At 41.5% G+C, this 18,703-nt stretch overlaps 1 protein-coding gene and 1 long non-coding RNA gene across 13 annotated transcripts in view; one reads left to right on the plus strand and one right to left on the minus strand.

The window, feature by feature from the left end:
• abi2b (abl-interactor 2b) overlaps nucleotides 1-18,703 on the minus strand; it is a 73,525-nt gene that overhangs the window by 8,023 nt on the left and 46,799 nt on the right. For 6 of the 12 annotated variants that reach the window (XM_034174733.1, XM_034174706.1, XM_034174717.1 and 3 more), the window contains 3 exons: nucleotides 17,914-18,038; nucleotides 13,317-13,526; nucleotides 7,815-7,979 (listed from right to left, as the gene is read on the minus strand). In XM_034174733.1, the coding sequence (XP_034030624.1) occupies nucleotides 7,815-7,979; nucleotides 13,317-13,526; nucleotides 17,914-18,038 (500 nt within the window). The remainder of the gene's footprint in view (nucleotides 1-7,814; nucleotides 7,980-13,316; nucleotides 13,527-17,913; nucleotides 18,039-18,703) is intronic. The other 6 variants (XM_034174763.1, XM_034174748.1, XM_034174757.1 and 3 more) reach the window with 1 other exon arrangement.
• On the plus strand, nucleotides 1,519-11,804 carry LOC117514394. The gene is made up of 4 exons (XR_004561876.1): nucleotides 1,519-1,529; nucleotides 2,021-2,033; nucleotides 9,824-9,830; nucleotides 11,691-11,804. It is a non-coding gene; the product is annotated as an uncharacterized LOC117514394 (long non-coding RNA).

Consider the following 18,703-nt stretch of genomic DNA (forward strand, 5'->3'; position numbering starts at 1 on the left):
TAAGAAAATAGATAACATTAAGTTAAATATATCCCAGCATGCCTTAGTCCAGCCACTACACCTTGTTATCAAGATGGGCAAAATGAGGTCACACTGCCATCGGATCATGCTTGCAACATTTACACGGCATGTCAAATGCATGTCTGACATATTGTGCCGCGGCCGAGGGGCTGCACGAAATCATTGACCACATCGAATCCTGGCCGAACGGCGCGATCAACGCAGCCATCACACCAGCAGCTGAATGACAGCGAATGGCATGCGAGTACCCATTCGACCCACTCTCTGTCAGAGTTGGCCAGAGTCCAGGTGCCACCCACGAGCATCCAACACCACTCGTGAGACGCTTAGAAAATGTTTTGTCATTTGCGCAGCCAGCACGAAAGTAGAAAGCAGGCGACCACTTTCCAGCTGGCTGCGCGAATGGCCCCGCATTTTTTAAGTGCCCCGTGAGTATGCCTTTTACCCACCCCAGCAATACAAATTGCGCGCAAGTATGCCATACCCCCCCACAAAACAAATGCATGCAGTGTGAAGTCTCCCCCACCCCAGCAACACGAATGGCGTGTGTGGCATGCTGTGCGCTGGACAGCTGGATGCACAAAGCCGGCTGATGTGTTCATGACATGGGCGAATCAATTCATTCATGTCAGTTCATTAATTCCTTGTTTACGCCCATGACCATGGTTTAAGAACATGAAGGAACAGAAGGACACTAATTCTTGCATTGTCTGCTCTTTATAGCAGGAATTAAATATTTTTAGAGGAAAAACAAAATCCATTTGTTTTGTCATTTCCAACACGGACTGTCAAGTCATCAGGCATCACTTACAAATCATTACCAGTAATATAATTGTCTTACATTTAAACAGTTCATTCATTGTTCTTATAATGTTCTGTGCTCTCTCATTGTTTTGTCCTTGCTCATTTTTGTCAATTCATGTTCATTTATACAACATGTGATTGCTTCCACTGCTGTGTGAGCGCAATGTGGTATCACAACTCGCATGTGGTCACACTTTGTTCGTGTGCGTGCCCACGAGTGTGCAGGAAACCATTGCCATGGGATCGTACATGGCTGTCCGACCCTCTGTCCCTCTTGACAGCGGCTGGAATTTTCTGGGGTTCGCCAATTTGTTTTTTTTTTTTTTATTTCGGCCGGTTTCTGCCTGAATCGCCAAACTTCGTGTTATGTGTGAAGGGGCCCTTAGTGTTGCGTTTGAGATGGTGGATCATTGGATTCTACTTCATAGGCTGGACAATCATTTCTGGATTATTGGGAATGTCCTTGCATGGTTGACACTGTACCTAACCAGTCGCTCTCACTGTGTCTTGTACAACAACACTACTTCTAACATTAGTGACATGAAATACAGGGTTCCACAAGGGTCCATCTTAGGCACCCTGCTTTTCTCTTTTTATATGGCACCCCTTGGGCACATACTGCGCATTTTTGGATTACTTTTCATCGCTATGCTGATGACACTCAATTGTACATGTCGATAACTGCTGGTAATCTCATACACATAGTCCGTAGAGGATTGCCTTGCGCCAGTGAAAACTCGGATGCCCAGCAATTTCTTACTTTTAAACTCGGACAAGACCGAAATAATGGTTCTTAGTCCAGCGAGACATTGGAATCAGTTTGACTAGCTAATGTTTACCCTTGGCTCATCATACATCACACTGACAAAGTGAGGAACCTTGGGATGAATTTTGATCCCACACTGTCCATTGACCTACACATTAGAGATATTACGAGGATTGCTTTCTTCCACTTGCAAAATATAGCAAAGATTCATCCCATCCTGCCTATGGCTGATGCAGAGACCCTGATCCATGCATTTGTCTCTTCTAAACTGGACTACTGCAATGTTCTATTTTCTAGTTTACTGCAGTCCAGCATGAGGGATCTCCAATTGGTTCAAAGTGCTGCTGCCAGAATCTTGACAGGTAGCATAAAGTTTGACCACATTACACCCATTTTAGCATCTCTTCACTGGCTTCCTGTCTCTCTCAGGTTGGATTTTTAGGTTCTGTTATTAACCAATAAAATTATTCACAGACTGAAACCTCCCTATTTAGCTGACATGATTAAACCCTACGTACTGGCCTGGGCTCTGCGTTCTCAGGACACAGGACTACTTTGTGTCCCTAGAGTGAATAAAAAGTCTGCTGGCCACAGAGCCTTGTCTTATTGTGCCCCAAGTTTGCGGAATGATCTCCCTGAGATAAAAGTCAGATTCTGTAGAGACATTCAAATCCAGACTTAAGACGCATTTATTCTCCCTCTCATATGGCTAGCATACTGGCATAGTGTGGAACTATGCTTCTTATCCCTTTAAATTCATTTTATTAGCAACGGAACAGGTCTTGGCCTCACTTCATGTAAACTCTGGGTCCGTTAGTGAAGCTCGTGCTAGTGGCCGACGATCACCTTAGTATTCTTTCTGCATTTCTGTCGATTTACTGCTGGTGAGCTATATCTTAGGTGTAGTTTTTCTGGTAGACTGCTTCTGCTCTTTCCCTCTCTATCTGAGGTACTGATGACATCACACAAGACTGACAGCTGCAAACCACAGGGTGCTGGACTGACCACGAGATACCATGTCTGAAGCTGATACAGCACACTGCAGTCTGTGTTTGGAATAAAGTTTGCCGCAGTGACAGGCCCACTGACAGCATGATGGATGAATGCTGGACATGCACCCCAGGTCACTAGATGACTCCCTGCCTGCGGCGTAAGTACTTGCGTGGTCATTTCAACAACTGCACCTTGTTTTTGATCTTGCTTTGATTTCCTGCTTTCTGTTTCTTCAGCTTTGTAAAAAACCTTCTAACTGTTAGAATGGCCTAAGTAGTGATTCACCCTTCTGAGTCTGGTCTGCTTCAGGTTTCTTCATCAATATCATCAGAGGGAGTTTTTCCTTAACACTGTCACATGCTTGATTGCTCTAGGGGTTGGTAACTTGAGACCTTACTTGCATGAACCACCTTGAGGCAGCTTTGTTGTGATTTGGCACTATACGAGGTCTGTTAGAAAAGTATCCAACCTTTTTATTTTTTTCAAAAACCATATGGATTTGAATCACGTGTGATTGCATCAGACAAGCTTGAACCTTCGTGCGCATGCGTGAGTTTTTTCACGCCTGTTGGTTGCATCATTCGCCTGTGAGCAGGCTTTGTGTGAGCACTGGTCCACCCCTCTCGTCGTTTTTTTATTGCGAATAAATGTCTGAACGAATTGGAGCTTTGCTGCATCAATTTTTTTCCAGAAACTGTGAGAGACCTCCAGGTGGACACCGTTCGGAAAATTAATATGGCTTTCAGGGACGCTTTTATGGGGATTATACAGATTAAGGAGTGTTACTGCCGCTTTAAGGATGGCCCACAACTGGCGCGCTCCCAGCGCCGATCGACAGGCTCAGACCCCGCTGAAACAACCAGATCATTTCCAACGTGAAGGCTTTGTTGATCCGGGACCTCGTCTGACTTTCACAAAAAGGCAGAAGTCGTGGACATCAGCACTTTTTCGGCACATTCCACTGTTACAAGAGTTTTTTTCATGGAAAGAAAAGTGGAGGGACGCGCCACGGAGCAGTTCATTACGCGGCACAAAACCACCTCCATGTTGGTCTCACAGAACGGCTTTCAGGTGGATTTCGGTTGCTTTTCAGTCTTGTGATTATCCGATTGTGATTGTGCATGAGCTGGACATGCTGAACATGTCCTGGAAGGCTTCATCACGGCGTTGCTTTGCGCCATGCAGCTCCACCGCAACGCGCGCAACTCCTCCGCACGTCTGTCTTAATGTGCTGATGTCCATGTCTTTTCACAATTCCTGTGCTAGTCAGACGACATACCGGATCAAGACAGCGTCCAGTTTAGAAATTAACGGCACATTCCACTGTTACAGGAGTTTTTGTCATGGAAAGAAAAGCGGAGGGACGCGCCACGGAGCCGTTCATTACGCGGCACAAAACCACCTCCGTGTTGGTCTCACAGAACGGCTTTCAGGTGGATTGCAGATGGATTCCGGTTGCTTTTCAGTCGTGTGATTATCCGATTGTGATTGTGCATGAGCTGGACATGCCCGAACATGTCCTGGAAGGCTTCATCATGGCGTTGCTTTGCACCATGCAGCTCCACCGCGACGCGCGGAATTCCGCTCCTCTTTCCATGAGAAAAACTCCTGTAACAGTGGAATGTGCCGTTCATTTATAAACTGGACGCTGTCTTGATCCGGTATGTCGTCTGACTAGCACAGGAATTGTGAAAAGACGTGGACATCAGCACATTAAGATAGACGTGCAGAGGAGTTGCGCGCGTCGCGGTGGAGCTGCATGGCGCAAAGCAACGCCGTGATGAAGCCTTCCAGGACATGTTCAGGCATGTCCAGCTCATGCACAATCACAATCGGATAATCACACGACTGAAAAGCAACCGGAATCCATCTGCAATCCACCTGAAAGCCGTTCTGTGAGACCAACACGGAGGTGGTTTTGTGCCGCGTAATGAACGGCTCCGTGGTGCGTCCCTCCGCTTTTCTTTCCATGAAAAAAACTCCTGTAACAGTGGAATGTGCCGAAAAAGTGCTGATGTCCACGACTTCTGCCTTTTTGTGAAAGTCAGACGAGGTCCCGGATCAACAAAGCCTTCACGTTGGAAATGATCTGGTTGTTTCAGCAGGGTCTGAGCCTGTCGATCGGCGCTGGGAGCACGCCGCGCTCTCAGCAGTTGTGGGCCATCCTTAAAGCAGCAGTAACACTCCTTAATCTGTATAATCTCCATAAAATCATCCCTGAAAGCCATATTAATTTTCCGAACGGTGTCCACCTGGAGGTCTCTCACAGTTTCTGGAAAAAAATTGATGCAGCAAAGCTCCAAATTGTTCAGACATTTATGCGCAATAAAAAAAACGACAAGAGGGTGGACCAGTGCTCACACAAAGCCTGCTAACAGGCGAATGACGCAACCGACAGGCGTGAAAAAACTCACGCGTGCGCACGAAGGTTCAAGCTTGTCTGATGCAATCACACGTGATTCAAATCCATATGGTTTTTGAAAAAAATAAAAAGGTCGGATACTTTTCTAATAGACCTCGTATAAATGAAATAAATTTAAATTAAACTGAAGACTTGAGGCTGTGATAGCTGCCAATGGTGTATCAACAAAGTATTGAGCAAAGGGTGTGAATACTTATGTACGTGTGATTTCTTAGTTTTTTTTTTAAATAAATTTTCAAGAATTGAAAAGGTTTTTTCATGTCATCAATATGTGGTGGAGGGAAAAAATGAATTTAATCTATTTTGGAATAAAGCTGTAGTCCCCCCTCTAAGTTTAAACAGGAATTATTTCACAAATACGAGGGCTGTCCGTAAAGTATAGGTCCTTTTTATTTTTTTCAAAAACTATATGGATTTCATTTATATGTTTTTACGTCAGACATGCTTGAACCCTCGTGCGCATGCGTGAGTTTTTCCACGCCTGTCGGTGACGTCATTCGCCTGTGAGCACTCCTTGTGGGAGGAGTCGTCCAGCCCCTCGTCGGAATTCCTTTGTCTGAGAAGTTGCTGAGAGACTGGCGCTTTGTTTGATCAAAATTTTTTCTAAACCTGTGAGACACATCGAAGTGGACATGGTTCGAAAAATTAAGCTGGTTTTCAGTGAAAATTTTAACAGCTGATGAGAGATTTTGAGGTGATTCTGTCGCTTTAAGGACTTTTCACGGTGCGAGACGTCGCGCAGCGCTCTCAGGCAGCGTCATCAGCCTGTTTCAAGCTTAAAACCTCCACATTTCAGGCTCTATTGATCCAGGACGTCGTGAGAGAACAGAGACATTTCAGAAGAAGTCGGTTTCAGCATTTTATCCGGATATTCCACTGTTAAAGGAGATTTTTTTAATGAAAGACGTGTGGACGGGTCCGCGCGTCGGGACGTAGCTGACGCGGCGCGGCGGCACAGGAAAAACACCTCCGTGTTGATAACCATTTGTTAAAATCCAGTTGGCTTTTGATGGCTTTCAGTGGAGTGAGTATATGAGAAATTGTTTATCAGCTGGAGATGTTCCAACTTGTCCTTAAGGCTTCCAGCAGAGGTGTTTTTCCTGTGGCGGAGCGTCGCGGCGGCTGTGAGCCGACGCTGCAATCCGCCCGCACGTCTTTCATTAAAAAAAATCTCCTTTAACAGTGGAATATCCGGATAAAATGCTGAAACCGACTTCTTCTGAAACTTCTCTGTTCTCTCACGACGTCCTAGATCAACAGAGCCTGAAATGTGGAGGTTTTAAGCTTGAAACAGGCTGATGACGCTGCCTGAGAGCGCTGCGCGACGTCTCGCACCGTGAAAAGTCCTTAAAGCGACAGAATCACCTCAAAATCTCTCATCAGCTGTTAAAATTTTCACTGAAAACCAGCTTAATTTTTCGAACCATGTCCACTTCGATGTGTCTCACAGGTTTAGAAAAAATTTTGATCAAACAAAGCGCCAGTCTCTCAGCAACTTCTCAGACAAAGGAATTCCGACGAGGGGCTGGACGACTCCTCCCACAAGGAGTGCTCACAGGCGAATGACGTCACCGACAGGCGTGGAAAAACTCACGCATGTGCACGAGGGTTCAAGCATGTCTGACGTAAAAACATATGAATGAAATCCATATAGTTTTTGAAAAAATAAAAAGGACCTATACTTTACGGACAGACCTCGTAGTTAACTTTTTAAGGTGGCATCTGAGCCTGGGCTTCCCATTTTAATATAACACTTTGCAAAAAATTTTGATTCAAGTAAATTATTGTCCATGTCATTATCATTGAAAAATGACGGTGCCTCAGGTATTCTCCTGCAGTCTACCGCTGCATCGACATGAGAAAGCAGCTTAACGTTGTCTGGACGTAAGCTACCAACAAGTACAGGACAAAAACATACAACCATCTGGAAAGTTCTTTGTCTGATGTCTGCTCAAAGTTTTGAGCATGTACACAAATTGTCGATAGACTTAACAGACATCACCTAACGAGAAACACATTTAACAAAAAAGAAAAGTATCTGTAAAGGACAAAAACGGACACAAACGGATGAGTTATTTGTGATGAAATCAGACATTTTATTGAAATGGGTGTTCAGACAAACATAATTCTGCCCGTGGTCGTACATCGGCCCACCCCCTCTTCAGACAGAATTTCATGAAACTCCCAGGGCATTCTGGCATGCAAGTACGGAGAACGGTTCTTATTCAGTGTCTACTTCTTGGCATGCCTCTTGTTGTCATTAAAGCAAACCTTTCTTGTCGCTGTCCAGCAAAAGTCTGCAAGTATAGATGTGCTCGATTTTCCTACTGCACCTCATGTAAATGCTCTAGCATTGAATCTACTTACCTCAGGTTTGTTCCTAGATTCAAAGATGAATTTAGTCACTTCTGACTTAAATTAAGACCCCTTCCCTTTATGACTCACCCATGCTCTATGAATCCTAAATTAGGGGTATATATGCTGACCCAAGTAGCATTTTGTAAAAACATAATTTTTATTCGGCCAAAATGAGTAGTTTGATATTTATTTCAGAAGCACTTTGGATGTAGCCCAGTGTAACTAGATTAGAATAATCTGCTGTGGTTACCCATAATGGCAGCAGTCAAAAGAAGAAGTTCCAAATAATTAGATTTAAATGTACAATTATACAAAAGGGAAGTTGAATGACAAGTGAGCAAGCTTTTGAATCCCTCTCAAACAAGAAATTCATGGTCAAGTAGAGCAAAACATTTATCATTCACATCTTTTGTGTACATGTTAATAGAGCATCAGGCCTGCAAACTGTACCTTGGTTCTGAACAAAGTGAGGTCCACCGTTGAGCTGGTTCTGGTTGTGTGCCACATTGGAATGACCAGAGATAGAGGCAGGCCGGCGGTATGGCAGAGAACCTCCTACCTGCATGTTTTGAGGTGGCTGTGCCGGGCGGTTCATGCTGTAGTAATGAGGAGCACCTGAGAGGAAAAACACCAGGGGTCAGCAAAGAGCATTTTAACAAAGAGCCTTTTTTGTTGTTTTTCCTTCTTCCCTGTCATGAGTCACAGCAGGTAAAGAACTACTGATGCATCAGTAACCTAGCCATGAGGAAGTTGTGTTTCACCAGTTATGATTTTACATGACCTGAAAACACTCAACAGTATGACACATGATTGACTGACTCAGGCCCCTGGCACCCAATATTTGATGTGTTTCACCTTCAAAGCAGCTGTTACAATATTAATAATAATCCATCCATTTTTCATACCCATTGGGGGGGGGATGGGGGGGGGGGGGCAGAGCCTATCCCAGCAGTCACACAGTCACAGGGTGTGAGGCGGGGTACACCCTGGACAGGATGCCAGTCTGTTACAGGACTCAATAGTTAAGAATATTAACAACAACAAACTTTATAAAGTCATTTCAAAGTATTTCAAAGATGATTTTTTTTTGCTGCCAAAGAGTCATATTGATATTAAATTAAAGTACCTCTGCAACTTTTGAAAAATAAATAAATTTAGTCACTTATTTCATACAGCTCAAAGCAATGTGCTGGCCAAGTGTTTATTGCACTTGTTCTCAGAGCCGAAGGTTCCCAGTTAAAGTTCAGGAAGGGCATCTGGTGCAAAACATCTGCCATATCAACAAGCAGATCTCTGATCTGCTGTGCCGACCCAGAGTGAAAAACTGGGAGAAACCAAAGGAGCTTACTTACATTTTGTGCACCCCAAATCTGAAAAAGTTCAGACAATATGGAAAAAGAAAAACTTGCAGTGATCTTCTATTGGACTTTTATTTCACTGCAGACAGTATGAACCAGAGACATCCAATTTGTTAATATACATCACTCCTGCATTTAAGGCCTGCAACACACACAGGTTGGGATGGTGTCAATTTGTTCGAATAATAATACGACAAAATACACTCAACAAAAATATAAACGCAACACTTTTGGTTTTGCTCCCATTTTGTACGAGATGAACTCAAAGATCTAAATCTTTTTCCACATACACAATATCACCATTTCCCTCAATTATTGTTCACAAACCAGTCTAAATCTGTGATAGTGAGCACTTCTCCTTTGCTGAGATAATCCATCCCACCTCACAGGTGTGCCATATCAAGATGCTGATTAGACACCATGATTAGTGCACAGGTGTGCCTTAGACTGCCCACAATAAAAGGCCACTCTGAAAGGTGCAGTTTCATCACACAGCACAATGCCACAGATGTCGCAAGATTTGAGGTAGTGTGCAATTGGCATGCTGTCAGCAGGAATGTCAACCAGAGCTGTTGCTCGTGTATTGAATGTTCATTTCTCTACCATAAGCCGTCTCCAAAGGTGTTTCAGAGAATTTGGCAGTACATCCAACCAGCCTCACAACCGCAGACCACGTGTAACCACACCAGCCCAGGACCTCCACATCCAGCATGTTCACCTCCAAGATCGTCTGAGACCAGCCACTCGGACAGTTGCTGAAACAATCGGTTTGCATAACCAAAGAATTTCTGCACAAACTGTCAGAAACCGTCTCAGGGAAGCTCATCTGCATGCTCGTCATCCTCATCGGGGTCTCGACCTGACTCCAGTTCGTCGTCGTAACCGACTTGAGTGGGCAAATCCTCACATTCGCTGGCGTTTGGCACGTTGGAGAGGTGTTCTCTTCACGGATGAATCCCGGTTCACACTGTTCAGGGCAGATGGCAGACAGCGTGTGTGGCGTCGTGTGGGTGAGCGGTTTTCTGATGTCAGTGTTGTGGATCGAGTGGCCCATGGTGGCGGTGGGGTTATGGTATGGGCAGGCGTCTGTTATGGACGAAGAACACAGGTGCATTTTATTGATGGCATTTTGAATGCACAGAGATACCGTGACGAGATCCTGAGGCTCATTGTTGTGCCATACATCCAAGAACATCACCTCATGTTGCAGCAGGATAATGCACGGCCCCATGTTGCAAGGATCTGTACACAATTCTTGGAAGCTGAAAATGTCCCAGTTCTTGCATGGCCGGCATACTCACCGGACATGTCACCCATTGAGCATGTTTGGGATGCTCTGGACCGGCGTATACGACAGCGTGTACCAGTTCCTGCCAATATCCAGCAGCTTCACGCAGCCACTGAAGAGGAGTGGACCAACAATCCACAGGCCACAATTGACAACCTGATCAACTCTATGCGAAGGAGATGTGTTGCACTGCATGAGGCAAATGGTGGTCACACCAGATACTGACTGGCATGCCCCCCCCAATAAAACAAAACTGCACCTTTCAGAGTGGCCTTTTATTGTGGACAGTCTAAGGCACACCTGTGCACTAATGGTGTCTAATGGTGGTCTCATGGTGTCTAATCAGCATCTTGGTATGGTACACCTGTGAGGTGGAATGGATTAACTCAGCAAAGGAGAAGTGTTCACTATCACAGATTTAGACTGGTTTGTGAACAATATTTGAGGGAAATGGTGATATTGTGTATGTGGAAAAAGTTTTAGATCTTTGAGTTCATCTCATACAAAATGGGAGCAAAACCAAAAGTGTTGCGTTTATATTTTTGTTGAGTGTATAAACAGTATGGTACTTTATGGTAAATCTGTATCAAGTAGGCAGTTGTCAAATGTTGAGTGATCATGCTGGAAGGACACTAGTGAGAGAAGCAAGTTTACCACACAAAGCATGAAATGTCTTGGTTCATACGGTCTTTGGCAAATTAGAAGACAAAGTAAATGAAAGAATCACTGTGTTATTATTCACGTTTTCCATATCAGCCCAACGTTTTCTGACTTGGAGTTGTATAATCATGAAAATCAATCATCTCATCCATAAGTCAGAATGTACTAAACATTCTCCTGAAAAACAGAGTCAAACCAAAACCAATGATACTCTTTGTGTGCATCATTATATGTGAAATATAAAGCACTAATAAAGTCCTGGAATATGAAAGAAAGTTTGTAAAATCCAGTCAACTGATAAAACACCAATTATTTGCTAATTCAACAGTAAATCTATTTTGATATAAAGAAACATGACAGAAGTTATATGCTAGAAATATTTGATCATGAAGAAGAACTCAAGCTCATCCTTTTAACAGCATCAACATATGGTAAATAAATAAAAAACAATTAATATGGTATTCACCACCAACCCTGGACAGCAGCACCACAATAAAATGCACATTTATGTGGGTGGGCATCTGAATAAGCAGCCACATAAATGTACTTATACACAAGAAAGAAGTGGTGAAAAATGTGTGTATGTGGGGGGGGGCGGGCGTGCTGCAACATGCAATACACATCAAAACATTGTCATCCTCAACATAAACATGAGCCAGTGTAACAGAGCTGCACTGCGCTGCAGACGCATCACAAATCAAATCCTTTACATCCAAAGCTGAATACTCTATTTTAAAGCCGTGGTTGAACGGAAAAAAAAATGCTACTGTAACTTGCTGCATTTGAAATGTCTGATTAAATGTACAGCCTGTGGCAGGTGAATGTGAAGCATGACACACACTGGTATCTGAAGCATCTTGGTGCCTGGTAAGAGCAAGCACAATTTAGTTATTTACCACAATGAACTGTCAAAACATGTACTCAAAACATCTGCAATTTGAGGAGGAACTGGAAAGAAGTGCTTTTCCACTGCACCAAATGTGCTCATGTAAAGCAGTAGTAGGTATTTAATGGTAACAGCAATAATCTTTTTATGCAATCAAAATTACTTAAAGTTCATGACCTTGTAAAATATTATACATTACAGATTCTATTCAAGGTATTTAATAAGTCACTGCCAAGTAACATCCAAAAGTTCTTTTCAGTCAGAGAGTGTGCTCACAATCTTAGAGGTTTTGGTAAATTCACATTATTTAAAGTTAGAACCACCCGGAAAATTTTTTGTGCGTCTGTATGTGGAGCAAAGTTATGGAATGGTTTGGATGTCAAACTCACGCAATGCCAAAATATTCATGAATTCAAGTCACATTATAAACAGAGTCTGGGATTGGTACAGAATGACTGAGACTCAACAATAAAAGCCATTTTACATTCATGGCTCATGGCTCTGTATAACTATTGTTGGTTTGTGCATTATATGTTTGTTCCCTTCATATGTTTGGTTCTTTACCGTAATTGGTATTGTTGCTCTCTTATCATTGTTGGTATGTGTTTTATATGTTTGTTTCCTTACCGTAATTGGTATTGTTGTTTTCTTACCATTGTTGGTATGTGCATCATATGTTTGTTTTCTTTACCGTAACTGGTATTGTTGATCTAACTGGTATTGTTGATCTCTTACCATTGTTGGTATGTGCATCGTTGCTTGTTTATCATATTGGTATTGTTTTTTTGCCGCTGTTGGTATCTACTGTGGGGAAATTACAAGTATTTAAACTTATTATTTTCTTAATTTTTTATTTTATTAAAATTTAATTGACGGGAAGCAGCTATGTACTTTATGTTAAATTTGAATAAAGGGGTGGGATTAAATAAGTTTTCTTCTTCCCACTCCTTTTTTAGCTGAAATAATGACCTGAGTTAATAGTAAATTAAATTTATTGTTTAATTTATTGTTAAATTGTTTTTCTGTTTGTTTTTCTGCATTTCTTATCCCCTGCTCAAATAAAATAGATGATGATGAATGGTCAAGACATGTCACATTTAGCATTAATTGATGGTTTTTATCTGAAGCAGTTTGATTGCTTTAGCTGTGATACAACCTGGGTTCTGATCATGTGAGTGAGACTTCATGTCTAATTTACTGAATATAAAAGTCATTTTAAAACTTTAAGATATGAAGTCAAATGTGAAAGCATCCTCTTGCATTTAAGGTTCATTTATCAGTTACACCATCAATCAGTACTGGGCAGGCTGATGTTTTTACCTTGCAGGTAAAGTTAATGTTCCTGAGAACAGTCTTGTGCAAACCTTTGAGCTTTTATAAGTTTGAATACTCAGAGGTAGTTGTGAAACAAGTTAACAGTTTTAGAACATTAATTTAAAAAAGATAAAGCCACTGTGATTGATTCGGTAGTCAGTGTATCGATGTAGTTCTATGTTAACTTTAAAAATCGATTTCTGATTCGTATCGGATCATTTTTACAGCCCTAGTACTTCAGCTTTAATGTGTAAATGAATGGATGAATGAAACAATTCATGACTACAAATCTTTGTGCAGGATCAGTCAACGGGCACGGTGCAAGCTGTCAGACACAACCAGTGCATTTTCTTTGACATGCCAGTGGCTGAAAACAGGCTGTGGAGGCAGGAAGGCGCATTTCTCAGGAAGCAGGATGACAGGCATGCAGAGGAGGTTAGACTCACCTTGTGCAGGGTTGCCATAAGAATTGGGGCCTGTGCCGGTGGGGGCTGCAGAGACAGGGAGCTGAGGAGGGGGTGGGGGTACAGGCGGGATATCTACAGGGGGGTTAGAGGCCTGTTGGGGACCATCTACAAGGGCAGAAGAGGGGGTCCCAGAAAGAGTGGCAGTGGTGGGGGGAGGCTTAGCTGGGTTGGAAGAGGGAGGGGCAGAACCTGAGGGGTCGAAGACAAAGAGGCCCAACATATTAAGGGTTTAAAAAAATATGAGTAGAAAAAAGATAAAGGTGTGGCAGGTAAAGGCAAGAGTGAGAGGGATGGACTACAGTTAATTCTGGTCCAGGATTCTTACACTTGTCCTTTATTTATTATGTCAATTTAAAGTAGAATTCCAACATTTTTTTTTTAAAGCTGGGGCCTATTTTTAGATTGTTTTTGGATCAAGTTTTCATAGGACTAAAACTATTTTAGTTAGACCAGTATTTAGGGGTTAACTGAGTAATGTAAGCGCACAGTGTGTGCTATAAACATCAAAGTAAAATGCTTCTCGTCACCAATGACGATCCTTAAATGTCATTCGACATGTCAGGAAGTGTGACACATTTTCCAAAGGTACACCTCTGCATATTTATTATTTATCTCAGTTAATGCAAAGAAAATTTTAATATAACGCCATGGTACAGTACCCTTGGCTGTATGAGCATTGTCTTCTTTACTATTTGCAGTTTATTGGTATCCCAGTACAAAGTGTGTATATACATACATACACATATACATACATATATATATACATACACATATATATACATATATATATACATACACATATATATACACACACACACTATACATTTGTTGTTATTTACTTAAGGTCCGATTGCTTTATGTACAATCTCTACATAAGCTCTTCTATTTTGTCATTTGATAATTTCACAAGGGCCACGATGGAAATAAGCATTTATGCTTTGTTATCTGTGTAGCATTGATAGTCACCTCTGTATGTTTATATTGATGTTGCAGAATAAAGTCAATCAGTTATAAGCAATATTTTGTTTATGTTTTAACAGTGTTTGCAGGAGGGCGTGCGTGTGCATACATGACATGAGCTTTTGACAAGTTAGTGTTGAGTAGCAGAAGTTAGCATGCACGCTGACATCCGCAAGATGTCTTGTAAGTCATGCCACAGCTGTTATCAGGTTAAAAAAAAACAACGTTTTTCAGTTATAGAAGTGTTCATTTCTCGCTATCTTTTACATAATCTATGAGAAACACAAACAAAGAGGTTTTGGAGCACCAGAGAGAGACCAGCCAGCCAGTGATGTCATGGTGCCACTCTACTCTGATTGGCTGTCACCCCCACCTCTCAAAAAAAAAAAGAAAAAAAAAAAGAATAAAATAAATTGATTTTCGTGATTCATGGCATAAAAATATGAAAGAGCATGTGACTTTTTAACCTCTTAAAATAGGTTAAGGTTAGCAATCTTTGAACTTGTACAAGGTCTGTGTCCCAAGAATGTTCCCTGTGAAATTGAAGGCTCTGGTAGTAATAGGACTGAATTTATGCTGAGCAAAGACAGACGGACAGAGAGATGCAAAGCCTTCACAATACCCAGTGGGCATATTTTGATGGCCTTGGGTAAAAATGACTGTTTAGAAATGAATTTCCTAACCTCAGCATTTTTCTGTGGTGGTGCTGCAGCTCTCCATTCTGTACACACAACTTAAATGTTCAGCGGCATGTTTCAATTTTGTTTTACAAACCTGAAGGAGTAATGATAAGGTTCCTATAGCTTAAGACCAACACAGAAGGAAAAAAAAAATTATACACACACACACACACACATATATATATATATATATATATATATATATATATATACACACACACAACACAAATATAAATATAACAGTTTTGTTTTTGCTCCCATTTTTCATGAGCTGAACTCAAAATTCCAAAACATTTTCTATATACACAAAAGACCTACTTCTCTCAAATATTGTTCACAAATCTGTCTAAATCTGTGTTAATGAGAACTTCTCCTTTGCTGTCCATCCCACCTCACAGGTGTGTGGCATATCAAGATGCTGATTAGACAGCATAATTATTACACAAATGTGCCTTAGGCTGGCAACAATAAAAGATAAATAAAAAAAAATTAGATTTAACACTAAAGATTTGCGAAACATGAGTGAAACCTATTTTAGAACTAAACAGACCAAAGTACAACTTGCACGCTTCTACATTGTCAGAGCTTTAATTCAGGATTTTGAGCATTGTTTAAGTGTACTTTTTAGTTTTGGTATTTATTACCCGTGGCCATCAGATATTGCAAAGACATGGCTGTCTGTCCAGCTGTGTACACGATAACCCATTTCCTATTAATCCCATTAGCATGAAATTTTCAGGGAATGTTCCTAGGAAGTATACCTTGGACAAGTTCGAAGATGGTTCACATTGACCTATTTTAAGGGTCCTTTTCGGGGTCAAAAAGTTACGATGTTTGCAAACACCATTTCCTCCACCACACACACTTTTCATTGTAGCAGCACAAAATTTACAGCATGTATGCCATCGATGACTAGCTTACAGAATAATAGCCCTTAAAGACCTTCACATTATTATTGAGGTCAAAAAGTCACATTCCTATTTTTAATTCACTATTTTAGAACTTGTCATACTCATAGCATCATAACAGATATTGCACAAGTTGGATACATCAAAAAGTGCAGGTCCATGCCCTTCACTTTATTTCCCTTGTTCAAAGATCATATAGTTGCCCCAGAAACGGTTTTCAAATTTCTGCTTGTAGCCAATGTCACTTTCTTAAAAAACTAAAATGTGCTACAGTTGCTGGTAACTCATGTAGACACACACGCAGATGCCGTTAAAACGTAAATATTGTTTTGACTGATTGACTGATTGATAGAGGGGCTTTATTGAACATGTATAAATTATATACTTAAGACAATAGGATCTTAATAATTAAACAAATGCAAATTATAAATAACACAATGCTCATACGGCCGAGGGTATTTTAGTATTTAGTTATTTTTTTTTAATTATTATGCTGCGTTCACACCGGATGCCACGCGAGCGACGGTGGCGAGATGTTGCCATGTAATCCCTACGGAAGGACGCATTGTGGCGCCACAGAATTCAAGCCACGCAATGTGATGCGATGGACACGAATAAAGCGATATTAAGTTATTGGTGCATTTGTGGTGCGATATCACGTTGCATCATGTCGTGTTGCCCTCTTCTCCAAGTTGAAAAACCTGAACTTTTTCGTCTTGTCACGGTGCAATGACCAATCAGGGACTGGATATGTAGTGATGTGGAGATGTCTGGAGTTTATACTTTATGTGGACATGTCCTGTCTCTGGCAATCAGCCTGTGAGCAGGACTTATGCCCCTTTTGTCCTTTATTTCACAATTATGACAGAATTTGAGGGGAGAGCGACCAGCAGCACTGCAGCAGCAGCCAGTTTTTTTTTCCACATGCGCACGAATCGTCCGTGAAGATAATTTTATTAACTACACAGATGTATAATAAAACAAATGGTGACTAGTTTATAACACATTTATGACAGAGTTGGAGGGGAGAACAAGGAACTGCAGCAGCCAGTTTTTTTTTTTGTTTTTTTTTAATTGTTCACATACATGCACAAACGGGAGTGGAGGTCCTCAAACTGGGTCCCAGAGAGGCGGAAGTACCGCTGAAAGTGTCAGTCAATCAGACGCAGCTCCTGCAGCAAATGATAAAACTCCCGAATTGGGAAAGTCTCATGAGGATGTTGTGAACCCCGGGACGGTGCCGCTGGCGACATTTGTCAGCTTTCCACAACAAATAGAACACAGCAACTTGCTCCGTGTGATCAAGGTCCGCCATGTTGACTTGACAGCGAGTGGAATGGAAGCTCCTCCTATTTGATGACGGATTGGGGCGAATTTTCGCAGCAAAAGCAGAGCGACACACCGGGCAACGGTGGCGCGTCCATCGCCAGGTGAGGGACGCAAATTTGTGGCGTCGCGTGGCGTCCAGTGTGAATGCGGCATTAGAGTGTAATTTGTTTAGTGCTGATTCCAGTGAAAGTTCTATACAAATAATTGTAGTTATTATTAATAACAAACGTGTCTTTTTCCGTATATAGGTCGTGTGGCCTCCCAAACTAGTAAAAACAAAAAAGTGACAAACTTTGGAAAATACAGTACAAATAAGTGATATGTTTTCAAATTATTTCACTGCCTGTAATTAGAGTTTACATACAGCTGCATGTTGTACACAAGAATTACAGTAATGCCACCCTGAAATTACAAGCCATCACAAGATATCTGTCTGACTTTGTGCATCACCACAATGCATGCAGATTTGAGCTGGCCCAAGGAGCAGTGGATCTCTAGGAATACCGGAGAGCTTTTTTTTTTATTTATGGATTTATATTTGAAAACGTGAAAGGTTGATTTACATGGAAACAACTTCCTTACTTTCACATGTTTCTGAAATTCAGCATGTAAGAATCCTGGATACCAAATGATTGTTAGATTTGTTAGTTTCAGACATACTGAGATCTGCTTTGAAAGAAAAAGAAAGTGCAAAATTACCTGGAAAGGCTGTGGGCGGGGCCGGGGTTGGTACAGCGATAGGAACACCTACGCTGCCACTGCCGCTGTTTTCTCTGCTGCTGCTGCGACTGCTGCTGGGGTGGCTACCTCCGCTGCTCCCACTGCTGATGGTAGGTCAGCAAAGATGTAAAATCTCCAACTTACACTCACACAGTTTGCTGCTAAGGATTTACACAAATGCTATGCCGCTCTCTAGTCATGATCATTTACTAACACACACACACACACACACACACACACACACACACACCTTATTTGAAATAAATATACCTTTCCAAAAAAGAAAATAGTAATTCAGTTACATTTGAAATAGACCATTTTCCTTCCTCAAAGCACTATTCCTTGGGAGATGTTTCAACATTACAAAAGAAGCCTTTCAACAAGAGCCAATGACGCATTGGAAGATGTGCGACATTTCTTGCAGTCCATTTCACTGGACTGTAAAAAAAAAAAAAAAAAAAAAAAAGCTAGACATCACAGCCTACTAAACCAATCAATGTGATGACGGTTGCTGCCATCCTATTCACTTGAGGAACATAACGAAAACACGTTTTACACTTTATTCTGCTATCCTCTCTAATTTTATACAGTTTTGTTTTTACGTATTTTATTGCCAAATAAAACAAATTGGAAAAAGAAAACATTTTGATGCATATTGCCTGTTGACTCAAGAACAACAAAGCTGATTAAATCATTTTAGGCAAATCGAAAAAAAAAACCTATTTATTTTCTGTTTATAATTAGTTTTAGGTAGCATGGTGGTTTAGTG

The sequence above is a fragment of the Thalassophryne amazonica genome, chromosome 1 (assembly GCF_902500255.1).
Source record: "Thalassophryne amazonica chromosome 1, fThaAma1.1, whole genome shotgun sequence".
Taxonomy (NCBI): Eukaryota; Metazoa; Chordata; class Actinopteri; order Batrachoidiformes; family Batrachoididae; genus Thalassophryne; species Thalassophryne amazonica.